The sequence below is a fragment of the Urocitellus parryii genome, unplaced genomic scaffold (genome assembly GCF_045843805.1).
Source record: "Urocitellus parryii isolate mUroPar1 unplaced genomic scaffold, mUroPar1.hap1 Scaffold_3753, whole genome shotgun sequence".
NCBI lineage: Eukaryota > Metazoa > Chordata > Mammalia > Rodentia > Sciuridae > Urocitellus > Urocitellus parryii.
Window position 1 is genome coordinate 20,554 of NW_027553374.1, and position 19,473 is coordinate 40,026.

A 19,473-nucleotide genomic window follows, 5' to 3' on the forward strand; every position below is an offset into this window, starting at 1 on the left:
CGGAAGCGGCTCTCTAGCTGCATGACCCCTGACCTAGGCCAGACACGGCGGCCCTGCTAACCAGCCACTGGGCCAGGTGGGCCTCCTTCTGGGGACAGGGGGCCATCTGTCCCCAAGTGGGCTGAGGCTAGCATCCTGGGGTGCTTGGGCCTCGGAGGCCGAGGGAGAGGGCTGGCTGGGCAGGAGGATCAGAGCCACCCCTTGGCAGACACTGCCGAGGTGCTCACCCTCTCAGCCCGCCCTGGGCTTCCCTGGCTGTCCTCTGCCCACATGCCTGGTCAGTCCTGGGGCAGGGTGGCTGGGCAGGGCTCCGAGGAGGCCAAAGGAAAGAGCAGGAGGTGGGCAGAAGCCAGGCTTGGCCGAGGAAGATCGGCGCTGTGGCTGGTTCAGGCTGAATCTGCAAAGGTGGGCAGCTGCTGACCAGGAGCTGGCGGCTGCCCCCCTCTACCCGGGGTTGGAAGTGAGCGTGGGGAAGGTTGCCCACTCCTTAGCACCAATGCAGTGGGCAGGTGTGACAGGAAGACCTAAGGACCAACAGCCATAGGGGACCTGTCACCACAGCTGACGTCTGGACATAACAACCAAGGTGTGGGTGCTGGGCACCTCCTCCAGGGGTCACCCTGGTGTGAACACTCGACACCTGTGCGGTGGGCAAGTGCCACGCGCCTTCACCACGTGACGGCACCTGATGTGACTTTTCAATGCCCTGAGGATGACACCCTTCCCTTGCCTTTCTCATGGCAAAGGGTGAGTCAAAGGGGACACTCCTAGTGTCCCTTGGCCCACAGTTGCGCGCCCTCCTGGCTGCCCCGTCCAAAGCAGAGAAGACACTTCTGTATCGAGTATGATTCGCTTTTTAATTAGAACAACGTGTGTAAATGACAGAAGGCCACCACCATGCGCAGATGGTGGCCACAGAACACGCATCAAACTCGTTCTGCCCAAGGAAGGGAGGGATGGAGGGCGTGGCGGCTGTGAGCCGGCGGCCCGCCCCGGGTCCCGTGGACGAGGGGTCACTGGTGGTCGGCCTGCACGCTCCCCAACGTAAGCGGAGATCGAAAGCACAGCAGCATAATACTGGGTGAGTCCTTCCTCGCATAAAACATCTGAATTAATTCATCGAAGGTATCAAAAATATACCCTGTAAACCAACACGTTGCCCCGCCCCCCGCCCCCCGGCGGGCAGGAGGGCCACGTCCAGGTCCTGTGGTTCTGCTGCCCCAGGCCGCGCCCAGCCCTCTCGTCCCCCGCCTGGTCTGACGTGGTTCCCAGCAGTCTTGTGGGGCAGCCTGTGGGGACTGACAGAGCGCTGCAGGCTGGACAGTGCCCGTCCGTCTGTCCCGAGCGCTAAGCGGGATGGGGGCGGGGGCTAGCTCAGTTTAGACTTTGGTTCCAAATGGAGAAAGGGGAGGCAGTGGCATAGAGGCGCCTGGTCATCCTCTTTCAGGTCCCTGGTCACCCCGGCTGCGTGCTTGTGGTCACCATGCGCTCACTGTGTCCCCTCCCCAGCCTGCTGCCCTCCCCTCCCCTCCCGAGCACCAGGTGAACGTGCCCTGAGTACGGTCACTGTGCAGGGCCAGCCGGGGTGGGGGGTCTTAGTTAAGGCTTTAGACAGGCAGGATGCCAGCTCCGGGTGGACAGACGGACGGACGGACGGACGCGCGGGCAGACTCGGGGCTCCTTCCTTGGTGGGGTGCGTTGCAGCCACCTGTCTGCCTCCTGGGCCGTCTTGCTGCAGGCAGGGACCTGCACCGTGCCCACCGGCTCACTCGCTGTCGGAGAGCGTCTCGTACTGCGAGCACAGGAGCGGCTTGGGCTCCTCCTCCCAGGCGTGGTGGGGGCCGGCGAGGGGCCCACTGCCCGCAGGGAAGCCGGGCGGGGGCGGGGAAGCCATGGCACCCGCCTGCAGCCGCACGAATAGGGGGTTGTAGGGGAAAGGCGTGGAACCTGCGGCAAAGACAGGCAGCTGCTCAGGAGGCCCAGCCACTGCCCTGGACTAGGCCTTCCACTGTCTGCCCTCGGCTCCACACTCCTGACCCCCAGGCCTCTACCTCGCTCACCTGGATGGCAGCAGTGACCTGTGCCCCACAGTCTGCTCCCCTGAGGCCCGGGACCCCTCCGGCACCCCCAGACCACCCATTCCCTACTCAAGGCCTGCAGCACTCCCCGGGGGCCACAGGGGGATGTCCAGCTCCATCGTGGCCTGCCAAGCCCCGTGCCACACTCGCTCCCACAGCCTGGTCTGGCTTCCCTGGCAGCCCCAGTCACACTGTGTCCTAGCCTGTGTCCGTCAGCCACCAGGACGCAGCTGGCCATGGGGCCGACCGACGCCCACCTGCGGATGAGGGCCGGTCCTCCCACACACGGTTGGTGAGTGGCGTCCGGCGGTTGCAATCTCCCTCCGAGTGCACCGAGGAGACAGAAGGTGGCCGGTCCCCGGACGCCAGGCCCGGGGCAGGGGACTTGGCTTTTCGACTGCTGGGTCTGCCAGAGACCTTGGCTTTCCCACCACCACCTACAAGGGGACAAAGTGGGAAGGGTTGTGTTGGACACTGGAGATGACACATGCTGCAGAGGGTGGGGGTGACATCCTGCCCAGGGGAAGCCACCTGCTTCTGGGTCCTCCGAGGAGAGGCCAGGAGCACAATGACTCCCTGCTTCCAGGAGGCCAAGGTCGACCAGATGGCCAGACTCAGTAAGGGCCTGCAACTTGGGGATCAGTCTTCACTGAGGCCAGGCTGCTGGCCCCTCAGGCTGCCCTGCACCTCCCCACACCCTGGGGCTAGAACTCTGGGCAGGAAGCCTCTGCTGGACTCTGAACATTGCCCAGAATGGCACTGGGGCTGGGTGGGCTGCAGGCCTCTGCCAAGAAGCCGGACCCTGAGGCCAGGCCTGACCCTAAGAGCCCAGAACCTCCTGGAGCCTACCTCAGTGTCCAGGTTGGACACTGAGCCCAAGGCCCCCGCTCGGCTCCCTGCTGAGTAAAGCAGGTCCTAACAGGGCAGGGAGCTGGCCCTCAGGCTCTTGGGCACATTAGGAATGTGGGTCTCCCTTCAGCCCCAGGGCCATCAGGCCACATGCAGGGGACCTGGCTGCTGACCCCACTGTCCACGCAGCACAGGTAGGTCCTCCCTGCAGCCTGGTCTCCCCAGGGAGACGTGAGCTGGGCGCGGGCACGGGCAGAGGCCCAGCGGGGGCGGGGGCAGCCGTGGGCAGCAGTGAGCGTCCGAGAAGCAGCAGGCCCGGGCCTTGTGGGCACTGGGTGCCGCAACCCCAGGTGCCAGCCCAGCTGCAGATCAGCAAATTCCAGAGACATCAAATGCGCACAAAATAGTCACAAGCTCCAAAGCTCAAGGGGGGCTCAGAGGATTAACGACACAGGGACAGGACAGAGGGGCGGGGGGCCTGCAGACCTGGCGAGGCGAGCGTGTGGTCGCTCCGTCCGTCAACAGCGGTTATGGGCATAGCGGCAGCGGGCAGGCTGGCACTGGCATTCAGAGGGTTAAAAGCATTGGCGCCGAGTGGCGGGGGCTCTTCCCACTGATCATATTTACCCATGAGTGCCTTTCTAATAATGGCCTCCAGCCCCATGTTGGTGCTGGCGTGCTCCTGCACGGCCGGACTTCTAGAGGTCATAAGGCCTGGGGGAGACAGACAGACGCACACAGAGGGCGGCCACACACGGGGCGGCCGGGGAGAGACACGTGAGCATGTTTTTGCAAAGCAACGCCCTCCACCTCCCGCTCCTCCTGCAGGGTGAGGTGCCTCCGGCGCCCAGGCAGGCCAGGCTGGCAGGGCAGACAGTCCTCGGCCTCGGCTAGCTGGGCTGCTTTGCTGTGACTCCCAGTGGCCCTAAGAGGAAAGGTGGGGCTGGGAAGGGCGGGGCCGCGGGGACACTGGTGGAGCCAGAGCTGGAGGACAGAGGATGGGGTGGGGCGGGGAGACCCGGCCTGGGGTCTGGGTGGTGGGACTGAAGGGACCTAGGGAGGGAAGTGACTGGTTGTCCTCCCTGTGCCCTTCCCCTGAGAGGCCTGGGGCCCGCTGTCCCTGCTGATGCCCCCAGCTGGGCCTGACTCTGCCCGCTCCCCTCTCCCCACCCAGAGCCAGAGAAAGAAGGGCAAAGACGGGTGCGAGGAGAGGGGGCGCGAGGTGAGGGGTCATAGCCATGCAGTTATGTGCGTGCGGGGACAGGGTGGAGCTGGGGACAACTGCGGACGGCCCGGCCACCCCACTGGCACGGCCCCCCATGGGACACAATGGCCACCAACACATGGGGCCCGGCGAGCCGGCCATGGAGACCCTCTGTGCGGTCCCGCTGGGCCTCCTCTCGAGCCACAGGCCTCCCCCTCCCTCATTCACGCGGCCACCTGGGCCTCTGCATCCACCTGGGGCCTCTCTGCAGGCCCTTGCAGGCACCTCTGTCCTCGGCATTTTGCTTCCAAAAATTTCCGAGGAACCCCCAGCGCAGGACAGACAGGGCTTCGGCTGCCCTTCACTGGTCTTACTACCTCACGGCTTCCTGAGGGGCTTCCTAAGGTCGGAGCCAAGGGGCCACTTTTAAAGCCCCCGCTCCTGGGGCAGCAGATGGCTGTTCACCTCCCTGTCCTTCCCTGTCCTTCAAGGGCACTGGCCGCTGGGACCCCTTGCAGCCCTTAAAAGGCTACTGGGCCTCCCAGTCAGAGTCAGGGCCCAGTGCAGCCAGTCAGGCCATCTGCCAAGGTGAAGCCTGGTACCAGGGACCAGGGCCTGGGGAAAGTTGGTTTTATGGACTAAACTGCTTTTAAGAAACAACAACAAAAAAATAATCATGAGAATGTTTTTAAAACCCTGGTACAGTCTGCATTGTCGGCTCCGATGCTCCACACCTATGCGCCCGCTACACCCCACCAACGGCCATGTCTAACCATCTGCTGCTGCAACCCTTGTCCCCTCGGGCCTGGGGCATGAGTCTCTAGCAGGGGCAGATGGGCACGGTCCCGGGGACCATCCTCTGGAGGCCCCAATGAGCCCCTGGTAACATCCAACACTGTCCTCTGCTCACCACAGTCTAAGGCTCTAGGCCACCAAGAAGATCAGCACAGCTCCCCTGCCCTGGGGAGGGTGATACCAGGCAAATGCAGGAACCAACCCCACAGACCCCAGCTCCTCAGCCGGCAGGGGGTCACCCCAGTCTGCCCTAGGCTCAGCCACTGCTCGGAGGTACTTCACCAAAGCCCCACCCCTCTGCCTTCCACAGGGACAACTGCGGACGGCCCAGCCACCCTGCTGGCATGGCCCCCAGTGGAACTCGGACAGGGCCCCACTAGAGGCTGGGGTGGGTGAGTGGTGAGTCTACCCAACAAAATATCATAAGGAGTCTCAAATTTCAGTGTAAAAACACATGTGAGCTTCACACCCAACAATTCATACGTGTGCATTTGATTTGGCAAAAGTCCATCCATCGTCCCCCGCCGTACCCCCGCTTGAATTCGTGAGTAAACTGGAGGCTCGAGCCATGGAAAGTGCCCACCAAGACCCCAGGGCTTTGCTCCTTGCCTGGGCCCACACCTGGTCCAGGCGCTGCAGCCTCCACCAGAGAAACCCATCTCCGGGCACCACCCACCAGCACTCACTGAGCTCATGGGACCGTGACCTTGAACTCCAAAGACACCTCATTGCAGCCATAGCTCGAGTGCCTGCTGTGGGACTCTGGACCTCACGGCAGTGGGGGGGACTGGGAAGAGGGTCACCCCTGAACTAGGAAAGGCTCTTGGTCCCCACGCAGCAGCTGGGGTGGAGGTTGGGTGGGGAGGTGGGCAGCCAGCGGCCAGCGCAGGGTGTGTTACCTGCTCCAGTGATGGCAGGCATATTGAAGATCTCCGTCCCAGGCTGGCCGATGTCTGCAGTGGGACAACAAGGTGGGTGAGGCTGTTGTCCTGGAGATGGTCACTCACACCTGTCCCCTGGCTGCATGGTCTGGCAATACCCTGGGACCATGCTCCTCAGACAGGCTGCAGGTCTGGGGTGGCAGTGACACCCTGCACTCCCAGGGAGCACCCTGGGGCTGGGCTGGGGCCCCAGGACACCACATTGCCAGCCAGGTCTGGAGGGACTGGCCTCGGTGAAGGTCGGTTTCCTCTCCAGCCCCAGAAGGGGAGAGGCCCCGGCCGGGCATCTGCAGAGGGGGCTTCGAGGTCCTCTGCACTAAGTGCGGGACTCCCATAGCACTCAAGGGGGCACTGCCACCCAGCCCCCGTGGGTGGAACCGGCCCTGGTGCCCCGCACCGCTCCTGCCATCGCATCTGGTGCTGCTGGGCGCCTGCAGAAGGACCTGCAGACAGGACTTCCCAGGGTCCTTGAAGGGGGGCCCCAGGAGGGGTCAGCAGTGCTGGGCTTGGCCTCACCGGGGCCCACTACAGGGCGGCCGGGCTCCCTTACTGTATTCCGGCTCGTTCCGGTTGTGCGTGCTCAGCTTCTTGTTGATTTCCTGCTTCTTGGACTTGACCATGGCCGAGTTGCTCTCAGTCAGCTTGCTGAAGAAGGCCGGTGGCTGGCTGGTGTTGCCTGGGGACTTGGAGCCCGTCCTGCAGCAAGGGTCAGATACCCATCAGCGGCCTGCCCACAACCTGCACCTCCCACGCCCCCTTGGCTGTTCCTGGGTCCCTGGGCTCAGGCCCAGGTATTCCCCGCTGCAGAGGGGCTGCCTGAACCTCTGACTGGCCCACTGCACTTAGCCCGCCTTCCAGGTCCTCACAGGCCTGGTCTGAGCTGAGACCCCAGCTCAGGGCACAGGAACTGCCACCCTAGTCCCCCAGTGAGGGCACACATCCCACCCCCCAGGTTTGTGGCATTTGCTTGGCAGGCCTGAGGTCACTCAGCCTAGCCTGCTGACCCCCACTGGCAGGGACCAGCAGAGGACAAGGCTGGGGGAGGGGCCAAGTCACAATCTTGGAGGGGCCCTGCGCTGCCAGGGTACCTGGGCTCTGCCGGCTCCCCGTCCCGATACAGCAGGGGGTACACGGCACTCCGGGGGTGCCCTGACTCTGACATGCCCTCTGGTGGGGACACAGGTTCAATGCCATCCTCGGTGCTCAGGACTGACGTCTTGCTTGGCTCTGGAGACCTGGGTGAAGGGAGGGTCCCAGCTGTGGTTAGCACATCCCTAAAGTGACACCCCTGGCCCCAGTCTCCACTCTGGCAGTCGGGATGCGCTTTCCGTGAGTGGCCCGGCAACAGAGTCCATCACCAGCAACCTCTGCTCCTGAGCCACACAGAGCAGGTCCTGGGCTGGGTCTGGCCGCAGGCCAATGTGTCTTGACCTCTCCTCTGACCCTGGTGGCACCCATGCGCTGCTCCCCAGAGACACCTGCTGTCTGCCTCACTTGCAAGGCATGCCCCCTGGGGGCCACCTGCCACCACGGAGCCCCGGAGCCCTTGGTGGGAGTGTGTACAGGCCTGTGGTCACATGCGTGTGCTGGGGGCAGGTCCCAGGAGCCAGTGACCACTTCCCCAAGCCTCGTCTCCTCACCTGTCAAGGGGCGCAATGTCCCTGCGTCCAGGGGTACAGGGAGGCTCCCAGTCCCCCCACGCGGTAGACCATTGGCCAGGTACCCACAGCCCCCACCCCATGCTCACCTCTTGCCCCCTTCGCTGTGGGGGGAGCCGCGGGCTGGGGCGCCGTGGTCTGGGGGTGGGAGGTAGAGATCACTAGGTGGGCGGCGCAGGTCCAGGACGGGGCAGCTGGCTCCGGGGAAGGAGTAGAGGGGGGCGGGCAGGGGTGCGCTGAGCTGCTGCGGGTGGTGCCTGGTGTAGTCCTGCGTGATCACCTCCTGCAGGCGGGTCAGGGGTTAGGAGGCCCTCCACCAGCCCCTCCAGATGTGCCAGGGGCTGGCTGTGCTCAGTGCTCAGCTTCCTGGGGCTCTGGACCTGCCCCACTGCCTCTGGGATCTCGCCCCGTTGGCCACCCCACCAGGACTGAAGGGCCATGGGACCTCCCCGCTCCCTGGGCCTGGCTCCCACCCCAGGTGCAGAGGGCAGAGTACAGGTAGTTACACTGATGTGCTGTGCCAAGGTGACCACCCGCTGGTGACCTTTGACCCCAGGGGCAGTCTGGAGCAATGGGCTGGAGGCAGGCTGGCTTTCAGGCAGCGGCCGCAGGTGTGGGAGGTGGGTAGCCTCAGGGCCGAGCTTCGTGGGGCCTGTGGGCAGAGTCCAGTCAGCCAGGGGCGGGGGCACCTGGGGCCAGCTGAGGAACAGGCCAGGGCTGTTCCTGTCTTGTGAGTGGGACCCACCTGGCTGCTTGTGCCGCAGCTCGGCCTCCAGGTGGCTCTTGTCCAGCTCCTCTAGGTGCTTGGGGAGCCCCTTGTCATGGGTCAGGCTGGGCGAACTCACTGGGCTGACGGGCTCCACCCCATCGGGGCTGTACCCACCGTGGTACCCTGCAGGAGGCAGCTGGACTCAGGGTGCAGGCTGCTGACTGGGGTCCAAGGGGAGGGGGCCTGGGGCAGGGTGGAGGCCTGAGCCAGGGACCTGGGGTTGAGGGAGATAACCCCCCACTTGGGGGATCTACAGGGACCAGTGGACACGCAGACAGACCAAAGTAAGAGCCAGACAGCAGATGCAGAGAGGCAGGAGAGGGAGAGTCAGACTCAGGGCAGGACAGAGGGGACGGGGCAGGAGCGTGGGGCAGAGCATGGGACAAACAGGCAGTTGGAGCAACGCCCGGCCCAGGAGCCCTGCCTGCGCCCGGAGGTAGCAGAGTGGCTGCCTGCGGAGGCGCCCCAGCCTCTGGGCACTCGGGGCTGGGCATGGGCTTTCCCGGGCCCCTTCACGACCCGGCAAGACGCAGAGCTGGGGTTCCTGGCCCTCCTGGACAGTGCGGCCCCCGCCCCTCCCCAGAATCTCCCTCCTGGGCTTCCTCCCAATCCAGCTGGGCCCACGGTACCAGGCCGAAGCCCCTGGCCTCCCCCCCCTGCTCCCCAGACGAGGGCGTGAGCGGGGAGATGCAGGCACGGCCCCGGTGCAAACCACAGGTCCATCCACCAAAGGGAAAGCGAAAATCCAAAAAAATATATAAACAAATAAAAATAAAAATAATAAAAAATCATGATAAAACAATGTGCGAATGGTGAGGTGTCCCCAGGTCAGAGGGACAGGCAGCAGCTTGAGGATCGTCAGAGCGTGCAAATCCACAAGAACGGGCTTAAAAACAAAATGCCAAAACCAACAACAACAAAAAAAAAAAAGAAAAAAAATGGGGGAAAATAAAAAGCAAAGATCTGAAACGTCTCTGGGCCCCGAGGTGGCGGGGGCGGGGCCGGGAGCTTACCATCGCGAGGGGAGTCGGCGGCCAGCGAACCTCCTTCTCGCGGCCCTTTATCGTGAGCAATTTGACGCATGATTATCGCGTCTATGAAGGTGGCCGCTGTCAGGGTGGTCTTACCCAGAGAGCGGAGCTCCATTTCCTGGATGGAAAAGGGTTTACTTTGAGTCTTTTCCCGGTGCAGGTCCGAGGCCGAGGCGGACGGCGCCGGCTGGTCCGGGCTGGCGTGCTGGGCTGCGAGGCTCTTGGCTGGGGTGCGGGCGATGGCCGCCGCATGGCTGGAGCTGGGGGGCGCGAGGGGCCGGGGCTCGGAGGTCTTGCCGGGGGAGGAGGCAGGCTCACGGGCCAGGGACTTGGGGAGGAAGGCATGGCCGGTGTCCGCACGGGGCCGCTCAGGCCGCGCCACCCGGGAGGCCTCCTTGGGCAGCAACACAGGCTCCATGAGGGTGGGGTAGACCCCTTCGAGGGTGCCTCCAAGCGGGCAGTGGGTGGCGGGCGGGAATGTGGCAGCTGGGCGGACAGGCGAGGAAGTGGAGGTGGACCTGGGGTAAAGAGAAGGTGGTCAGGTGGCTGGGGCCACTGCCTCACCTCGCCCCACCCTAAGTGAGCTCCCTGCCCTGGGCCGACCTGCAGGACGGCCAGTCCCACGGCCCACCCGCCCTAGAGCTGGCTGTTTTAACTAAACACCTACTAGGAACCAGCCCCTTGGAAAGGGCAGGGAACAAGATGGCCCAGGGCACCATGGCTAGCGCCTCCTGCGGAGAGGCCTTCTACAAGACCAGCAAAGGGCCAACTGACTGTGGCTGAGGGCAGGGACTGCTCCTCCCCAGAAGGGCAGGGCAGCCCAGAGGGTCTCCGGGGTCCGGCACCAGCCCCACGTCCCTGTCCTTTGCAAACTCACTCCCGGGGCCTTGTTGTCCCGTGGTCACCACCCCACCCCCACCCTCCCCTCATGCCCGGCCCCTTGACCCCATCAGCTGCCCGCCCAACCGCTCTGCTCATCACCTCTGCCCAGGCCCCTGCTCACCCAGCCGTCTGCCTGCCCACCTGCCACGGGGCCCGGCCACCACCACAGTGTCCAGCACGCCTGCCGCCCGCCCTCGCCCACCCTGCCCTGCCCGCCCTGGTGCCAACCTGGCCCACCTCAGGACCGTGGGCGTGCTAGGCTCCACAGGGGTGGCGGTGCCCTTCATGCCCGTGTTGTGCAGCACGCTGGGTCTCTGCTGCAGGGCGTCCTGGGTCCGAGGGGAGATGGGCGAGTGCTGCTGGCCATGAGGGTGGGGGGCAGGACGGCTGCTGTTGGCCCCACCCCCGCTGCCACCGCTGCCGCTGCCGCTGCTGCTCTGCTCTGTACCTGGGCACAGGCTATCATCAGGGAGCCGCCCAGGCCCCACGAGGACCCGCGGGCCCAGGGTGGAGCCCACGCCTACCGGGTCTCCAGATGGGCGCGTGTTCCACGGTCGCCGTGGACGTGAGGATGGACTTGTCCCGCTCCCGCTCTCGCTCTCGCTCCCGCTCTGACGAGGCTGTGCCCGTCGGCTTGGTCAAGGCACCTCCTGGGGACCAAGGCCAGACTCAGCCCCGATCCAGGGAGGGCTTCTCCCTGCTCGCGCCCAGTGCTCGGGGACCTGTGGTACCTGGGGACAGTGGGGAGCTGCTGTGCCGGCTGCTGAAGGGCGGGGGCGCTGTGGGCAGGTAGGCTAGGCGGTCCATGGCGGCAGCCGGGGTGCCTGGCGTCGGGGGCACCAGCACAGGCAGGTGTGGCACTTGGGACAGGTCGATGATGCCTGGGGTGGGGACATGGGGCTTAGCCACAGAAAAAGGGGCATGGCGACAGCCAGCAGCCCCGCACCGTCCAGGGAAAACAGACTCACCTCCACGACCCTTTCCCAGAGTGTTGGACGGGCAGCCCCCGCCCCTGCCCTGGAGGGTCGCTCCCTGCCTGGGTGGCCTCTGTTCTCGGGGCTGTCCCCTCACCACCAGCCTCACCCAGACTCACTGTCTACAAAGCCCGCGACTGGTTCTCACCTTGGCCTGCAGCACTGCTGCCTGGCGCCCAGGACACCAGGGCTGCCCCCCCCAGCCCCCGCCAGCCTGAGTGCTAGGAGAGCACCGTGCACGCGCACACGCCTGTGCCATAACCCCAAACCCCCAACCAGTGGGCGCGCAGTGGCTTCTGCATCCCAGCAAGCCCCAGAGCCGGGGAGAAGCCCACTGCCCACCTCGCGGGCCAGCGGCGTAGTTGAGCGCCAGGGAGGACTCCCGGGGTGAGAGGCCCCTCAGCATGTCCGCGCGCTGGGCCATGGCGCTGGCCGCCGCGTTGTGGTGCATCTGCTGCGAGGTGATGTAGTCGTTGATGATGGTCTGGCGGTTCTCCAGCGCCGCTGTGTCCGGGTAGCCGCGGATGAGGTAAGGCGGGTACAGGTGTGGGTACGTGGGGTTGGGCGCCAGGTGTCGCGGCAGGTAATAGGCAGTGGCTGTGGGGAGGGGACCGAGGTCAGCCAGGCCACAGGGAGTGGAGACACCTACCGTCCTTATAGGTGACATGGGCTCCCGAAGAACGAGCAGTACACGCCCGACCAGGCCACGCGGCATTTCAGCTGAGGTGCCCACACGGAGGCCTCAGGAGGGGCCTTCTGATCCCCCAACAGGTCTGTCCTTGGACAAAGGCCCCAACCTGGCCGTGTGGCAGAAGCCCCCGCCCAGCCTGATCCAGCTCAGGTCCAGGGCAGAGCCAGCCCCCAGCCCAGGGTCCGCTCCAGGCCCAACACGCCCAGCCGGCGCTGGCTCCTCTAGGCCTCAGCACCCCTCCAGGGAGTCTGGCTGCTGATCCCTGAGGGTCCCTGTGCTGGTGCTGCTGAGGTCCCCACCCGTGTCCCGCCTCCCAGGGTGGGGGTTCCAGACCCCCAGTCACCTGCGTCCAGAGGGATCCCGCGGGGTATGGAAGTGGGGTCGAAGGCCAGCGGGATGTGCCCCCGGTACAGGTCCACGCCACTCACGCCGCGCAGCAGGTGCTCGTAGGAGGAGAGGGGGTGCGGGTGGTGCTCGGGCACCGCGCTATGCGGGGACTTGGCGATCTCGCGGGGTGTTGAGGTCAGCTTCCGGTCCTGGGACGCCTTGCTGGAGGACAGGCTGCCTGCAGGGCAGGGCGGGGGCTGGCGTCTGGGGAGCTGTCACGGGGCTCCCCCAGGACAGGCTCCTCCCCGGGCCAGCCCGTGGCCAGCTCCCGGCCCCCCCCATTCTCTCTGCAATTTCTTCAACCAGACCCCTCGTCCACTCCTTCCCTCCGGGTTCCTTCATTCAATCTACCAAACATCTGTGCGGCCTCCGCCTGGCACCCAGTGCTGCCCAGAGCACGAGGCCCCTGGGACAAGACAGACCCACATCCCAGACCTGCGGAGCTGACGCTTGAATCAGAAGACAGAGACAGACCAGGAACAGACAAGGACTCCAGGACAATAAACGTTCAGAATGAAACTGTCACAGGACGTGATCAGAACTGAGAGGAGGGGTGTAAGAGTGTCCCGAGGATGTGACCTTTGAACAGAGGCTGGGGACTGAGCAGGGCAGGGAAGGTGCTGCTGGGGAAGGCAGAGGGGTTGGCACGTGCAAAGGCCCTGAGAGAGGACCAGGCAGAGACGCGCTCTGTGGGGGTTTGGAGGAGCCCACCGCGCCACCCACTCTCACCTTCCTGCAGGCGAGGCGTGGGCTCCCTGGTGGTCACGGGTGAGCCGCGGGGCAGGTGGCTGGTGAAAGGTGCCCCATGGTCCTCGTAAGTCAGGGGGCTCTGCCGTGGCTTGCCGAGCTCGGGGACGATGACCGGGGCCCCACGGGTGATGGAGCCCCCGGAGCTGCCCACAGCGCCCGGCCGGCCCTTCAGGCTCTCCTCGTAGCAGGCACGCTCCAGAGCCCGTGCGTCCGCCATCACGTCAAGCGGGTGCACAGGTGGGAAGGTCCGGCCAGGGCTGCCAATGATGGAGCGCACGTCGTGCTTCTTGGAGCCCGTGGAGGACGAGCCTGTGTCGTACTTGAGCGGGGTGCCCTGGGGACAGAGGGCGCCAACTCTCACGCCCAGCCCAGGACAGACGCCGGCGTCCTGCCTGCCTGGGCCTGGCCTCATCCTGGCCAGAGCTACCTGGGAGCTGCAGGAAGGGGCAGAAGGCTCAGCTGTCAGTCAATCCTCCCCAGGCAAGTGGTGGACCATCCACTAGCCCTGGGGCGTACTGGAAGGAGCCCTGCCCACATGGGCCAAGCTTCCTCTGGTCGGCAGGGACCCTCCACGGTGCGCCCAAGACCTGGCTGGGAACCCCGCCCCACCATCCTGAGCCAGGCCGTGGGTGCTGAGCTTGAGGATGAGGTTCACGTTTGCTCTCTGGCCCAAAAGGGCAGCTGTGGAGCTGACGGTGAACAAGAAGCCAAGTCTCCCAGGAGCAGAGCCTGCTCTGTCCCAGCAGGCTGGGGAGACGGGGTCCAGGCCTGGTCCCTTTATTCAGCCATGTTTAACCAGTTTCCTGAGGAGGGGGAACGTTCTAGCTTCTGAGAGGATATTCTAAAATCAGCCTTGCCCCATCTTGGACACAAGGTGGGTCCTTTCCAATGGCTCCACTGCTGCCCAGAGCCGAGAGCCAGTCCTTCCCCAGCCTCTGTGCCCTGGGGGGTGTGGACATCTTCACCCAGAGACATGGTGGCTGGGGGTGCCCTTCACCACCTGGGGAGCCCTCCTGACCCTCCTCACAACTGTACACCCGGCCACCTCCGACCATGAGGGGACAGTGGCCTGCAGGGGCTCCACAGACTCCTACTGTCACCATGACGGCAGGTCCTCCCCACCCGGCTGGGGCCGCAGGGGATGCCACTTGCAGGACACAGGCTCGGGTTTGCTGGGCCCTGGGTGAGTCCTTGACTTCTCTGAACCTCAGCGACTCACCAACAAATGGGGACGGAGAACCAGGAGGACCACCGTGATGCCCCACGGCCGGCCACCCCCCTGCCCGTACCTGGGTGATGGAGCCCTCCTTGAGTGGCCGTGGGGCCAGGGGCAGCTCAGGGGTGCGCCGGAGCTCCTCGCGGGGGATCTCGTGGATAGAGCGGCCCGCTTCCTTCACGGTGGCCACCAGGCCCTCGTGGGATGGCTTCAGCTTGAGGGGGCCCAGGGCCTCCAAGGGCCGGGTCTTGTAGGCCTCAGCCAGGTCCCGCGGGGGTGGCGGTGGCGGGGGTGGCGTGCCCTCGCGCTTCAGCAGTTTGGCCTCCCTGCGCAGGTAGTCCTCCTGGGCCTCCACGTAGGACCGCGGGATCCCTGCCACGCGAAGGGACCACCCTCAGCACACGTTGCACACCCTGCTGGGCCACCCTGGGTCCTCCCCAGCCAGGTCTGGAGCCCAAGTCCTCCCGGTGTGACCTCGTTAACATACACGGACAGTGTGTGACATCCCAAGGACAGCACAGATCAGGGCTGGGCGCAGCACTGCCCACCTGGGCCAGCCTGGGCTCCACCCCAGACCTGGGAACAGGCACAGGGCTGGCACCTCTGGCCGCGCACACTACCCTCTGCAGGCCCTGCTGGGCCACCCCCGCCAGGCGATCCCCGGAGGCCCGTCCATCCTCACACGCCCTGGGCAAGCGCCTGCGCATCTGCCCCCCAGCTCCCACCCTGCTCTGTGCCCCGGGATGGGCCCCAGCCCCACGGGAGCAGGGGCCGTACCTTGGGTGATGGAGCCGCGGATGTGGTGCTGCTCCTTGAGGGGGTGGGGGCTGTGCCGCTCGGGGGGCATGGCGCGTCCCATGAGACCTGGGGAAAGCAGGGCGTCACGGCACGTCCCCAGCCAGCCGTGGGCAAGGGGCAGGGTCTGCTAACCACTACACCCACGACACAGGCTGGGGCACAGGACCTAGCAGCAAGTGCCCCGTCCTCTGGGCCTCATGCTGCCTCCAGATGGAGTCCAGCCTCAGCCATCTGTGAATCAGGGACGGCCACCCCACCGCCTCCCTGCGAGGCATCCAGAGACCACTCACTGTCCCTTGACACCCCACCAGCTGGGAAGCCCAGGGCAGGAGTGAGGGCCCACACTTGTGTCCCTGGGGTGGGCAGTGGGCAGCGGGCGGAACCCACCCTCAATGCCTGCTGAGGAGATGGTCCTGCCCACACGGCCCTCCATCACATCGTAGGTGCGCTTGGGGGCCGTCGCCTCATGGGGTGCCCCTGAGCTGCTCCTGCCGTCCTCCTTGGAGCACTGGGACACAGACATGCCACCTGGAGAGCAGACGGAGGCACCTGAGGAACTGGCCTCTGCCCGCTGTGGGCCTCCCAGCAGCCCGGGGCTCCTGGATGGAGAGGCAGAGATGCTGCCTGCTGCCGCGGCCCAGGCTCTCCTGCTGGCGAGTGGGCATGAGTCTGGCCCTACACAAGGCCCTCAGGAGGCGTGGACACGGGCACGCATGTGCAAACAGTCATGAGCCTGCCGCAGAGGCCTGTGGCCATGTGGACAGAGGGGTGACAAGGGACACCCACACAACCTGTCTGTGGGCGCACGCGCAGATATGCATGTGCCCTGGGTCAACGCACGTGGGGTGAAGGAGTCCCTGTGGAGAGGCGACTCCTCATCCCCAGATAGGGCAGCATCTGTGCAGAGGGGGCAGAGGTCAGTAGCCGTCCCCTGCCCAGCGCTGTCCTGTTAGCTGCTGTGAGGATAACAAGCTCCAGGCTACAGGGTGTCTCTGATGCCACCCTGACCACCAGCCAGTCATCCCCCAGACTACCATCCCCGGGGGACTCCACTGGGGCTGAAGAGGCAGCTGCAGCTCATCCCCAAGCCACAAGGCACCAGCTCCACTTCCGGGGTGGGGGGAAGCAACTGGATGCAGCACCCTGGGGTCCACACCACTGAGTGCCCAGGGCTGCCAGGAAACGCCTGTTGCACTGAGCCCCTGCCCTCCCTCACCCCAAGGCTCCTGGTTCCAGAATCCAGAGGTGGAGGGGAAGGATTGGGAGGGGCAGGGCCAGTGGGGACTGGAGTCATGCTGGCCACGGGAGCGTGCAGAGCTGGGCCCAGCAGGGAGCACGGGAACCTAGTGCTGGGCCTCTTCCCTCACAGGCTGACCATAGCATTAGTAATAAAGAACTGGGCATGGGGGAAGGCCCCGGGGCCAACCCTTGCCTGGCCCGCACTACCCTTCAGACTGCACTCCTAGTCTACTCGACCCCAGCCTGCCCGTGAACCACATCCAGGGGTCAGGCCTCATCCCCTGGTCCTGCTGTCTGTCTCTGAGGGTCAGGAGGACGCCCACATTGGGACCTAGGACCTGGGTAAGGGGCACCCCGTCTCCTCCACCCGGCTCTCAGCACAGGAGCCAATAGGAGGCAACCCCTGCCCTGGATTGTCCACAGGCACCTGGCTGCTCTCCCATGCCACTGTGGGTCTGGGACACTCCCTTCTTAACCAGCGGTGGACGTGCCAAGGCCCGTGGTCTGGTGGACAGGCCTCACGAGAAGGGCAGGTTTCCACAACTCAAAATTAACAAGGGACTTCTGACTCGCTTCTGCCGTGGCGTCCCAGGAGCTAACAGGGTGGGACATGGCCTGGTCTAATGTCTGCCCTGTCCCCAGCCCTGGCACAAACTCACGGGGAGACGCAAGTGACCAAGTGACGAGCTCCCCAGCACCCTTCTCCTCCCAGCAGTGTGCTCTGGGCACCAGAGATCCCTGCGATGGGGGGAGGGGAGGCCAGGGGCTGCCCACCCTGCACTCACCCTCATAGGACAGCACATGGCCCTTCTTGCCCTCGTAGATGACGTGGCCCTTGGGCAGGCTGTCCTCCCGGGCCCGGTCCAAACGACTGGGGCTGTCCTCGCCGATGATCCTGGTGATGGTGCCCTTGTACAGGACGTCGGCCGGGGTACCCTGTGGGGATGGAGAGCTGAACACGGAACCCTTGGTGACCTGATCCACACGTGGCCCACCTGAGCACATGTGTGCATACACGTGTGGCATCTCCATGGGGGCAGAGCCCATGGGGACACAGGGCATAAGGCGAGACGCACCAGGACCAGGAGCCCTGCTTTACAGAGGGCTGCCACGTAGCGATAGCCTGCCAACACCGTCCTGATCTCTCAGTCCTGGGACTGACCCAGGATGGACAGGGCCATGTGCTGTCTCAGACAAAGCAAAGGCTCGGGTGAGGTGCTCCGCCCAGAGCTGCCTGGCCAGTGAGGTAGGAGCTGGACTCGACCCAAGGCCTGGACTGCAGTGGTCCCGCCCTGTGCCAGGTGGGGGCGCCACCATCGGGGAGCTCAGGGGTCAGATGTCTCAGGGCAGCTGCTGGCCACAAGACTCAGCTCCTGCCTCGGGTCCTCGACCAAGTGCCATTGCCCAGGCTTCCCGAAACCAGGACAAAGGCTCTGCTCAGTGCTGGGTGTCAGACACTGGCTCCTGAGCCTCCCAACCTGGGGCTGATGACTCTGGCCCTGGCGAATGGCTGGCAGTGACCCTGGCCTGGACACACCACGCACACTCCCCAGCCCCTCTCCCCAAGCTGTGACGATCCAAAATATCCCCAGATGCTGTTCAGTGTCCCCTGGGGGTATGACTGTCCCTAGTGGAGAGCCACCCTTTAGAAGCAGCAAGCCCCTGAAGGGTGTGCTCACGCAGAGGGCAGGCCCTGCTGGGCGATTTCCAGGAACAGTGGACACGTCAGGACACCACTCTGGAGACAGGTCTTTGGGGAATCAAACAGCAAGCTGACCCAGCTGCCGTGTGGCCTTTGCCAAGTCCCTGTCTGTGTGGACCCCAGTTTGCACATCTACAAAATGAAGCCTCGACTCTGAGACTCTCAAAGGCACCTGGTACAGACAAGGTGTCCCCAGATCCGCAGCTCCCTCTTCCCTTCTGCGATCTCAGGAACAGACTCAGTGATGTGGAGTCCTACTGTGTTCCAGGCCCTGCCCTGGGGAACTGAGTCTCCTGTGGGACTCTGCTGAGGAGTGTGCCCTGGGGTGGGGACAGTGCCTGGCAGAGACTGCGAGCCAGGACCCCTTGCTGTGACATGGGTGTAGAGGCGCAGGCGGGCATCAGTCAGGCCAGGTGGCAGCTCAGCTCATTGGGAGAGTCCTCAGCAGGGGATCCGACATCCTTGCAGCAAAGGCCGTACCGGGGTTGGGGTTGCTGGCATTAGTGCACCTGTCACCGTATCTTGGGTGACACCTAATGGTTGGGGTGGAGTAGTGTCTGCTGGGAGCTCAGGGGCTTCCCCACAGCAAGGTTCACTGGTGGGACCCAGGGGCCTCAAGTGCGCCCCACAGCAGGGCGGAGGACGGACACACAGCCAGGCTGCTGGCCCTGTCTGGGAGGGTTCGCTGGACAAAGTCCGTGGAATACAGATGCCTGTGCCCAGGCCTATGGCCACTCGATGTCGGCCCCATGAGCTTGCCCCAGGTGGAAAGGAGTGCCAATCAGGACGGGGACGACCTCAGGCTTCCAAGCTGATCGTGGGGCAAGGTGTCTCAGTGGCCAACGTCCCATGGCCAAGCAACGTTTCTGCATATGGTGGGCAAGAGCCAAGTCCACCCTGCCCTCACGGCAAGGCTGGGAGCAGTGTGACCCTCACCTGCCTCAGATTCTCTGGCAGCTGCCACTCCGCCAGGATCAGCCAAGGAGTGGGTGTGGCCCAGACAGCTTGGTCGTGGCTGCCTGGACCCACGGCAGGTGCAGGTCAGGGGCTTCCACACTGCCCGTGGACCCCTACGACCTCGCAATTGGCTCTCCGGGAGGGTGTGTCCCTGTCCGAGTGTGGCAGGGCTGGGACCCAGCTGCCCTCGGCTGGCCTTTGTCCCTAATCCTTGCTCTCACACCCCACAAGGCTGCTGGGATTTCAAAACCTTCCCCTTCCAGAGGCACAGCACTGAAGGGCACCGTGTCCCAGTGGTGGCCACAACTCCACTGAGTGTGCACACATGGCACAAGGCTGGCAGCACGTGGCCCCTCCTCCAGCAGGCGAGCCACCACCTCGGCCCTCTGCCTGCGGCCCCTGCCCTGGATTCCGGCTACTCTGGCTCACAGCCCCCCGGTTGCCCACTAAATGACTTTTTGGGGACTAAGCCTGCCAGCCACGGGGCTTCACTGGCTTTGAAGTGCTCCATCCTCTGAAGCCACTGTGCCCGGCTGCCTCCTGTCCACAGCC

General features: G+C 64.9%; 1 protein-coding gene across 1 annotated transcript; it reads right to left on the reverse strand.

Moving 5' to 3' along the window:
• Positions 1–854: 854 nt before the first annotated feature.
• Positions 855–18,983, reverse strand: LOC144248992 (nuclear receptor corepressor 2-like; the record flags this gene model as incomplete). Its single annotated transcript, XM_077794690.1, has 21 exons — positions 855–1,947; positions 2,336–2,515; positions 3,414–3,641; positions 5,826–5,879; positions 6,418–6,563; positions 6,956–7,102; positions 7,615–7,808; positions 8,032–8,177; positions 8,271–8,417; positions 9,308–9,843; positions 10,436–10,655; positions 10,732–10,857; positions 10,939–11,088; positions 11,524–11,778; positions 12,216–12,437; positions 12,989–13,343; positions 14,299–14,597; positions 15,003–15,089; positions 15,411–15,551; positions 17,048–17,198; positions 18,901–18,983. Coding segments are annotated over 21 exons (4,049 nt in total), but the record flags the coding sequence as incomplete, so codon positions are not given.
• Between the last annotated feature and the right edge of the window lie 490 nt (positions 18,984–19,473).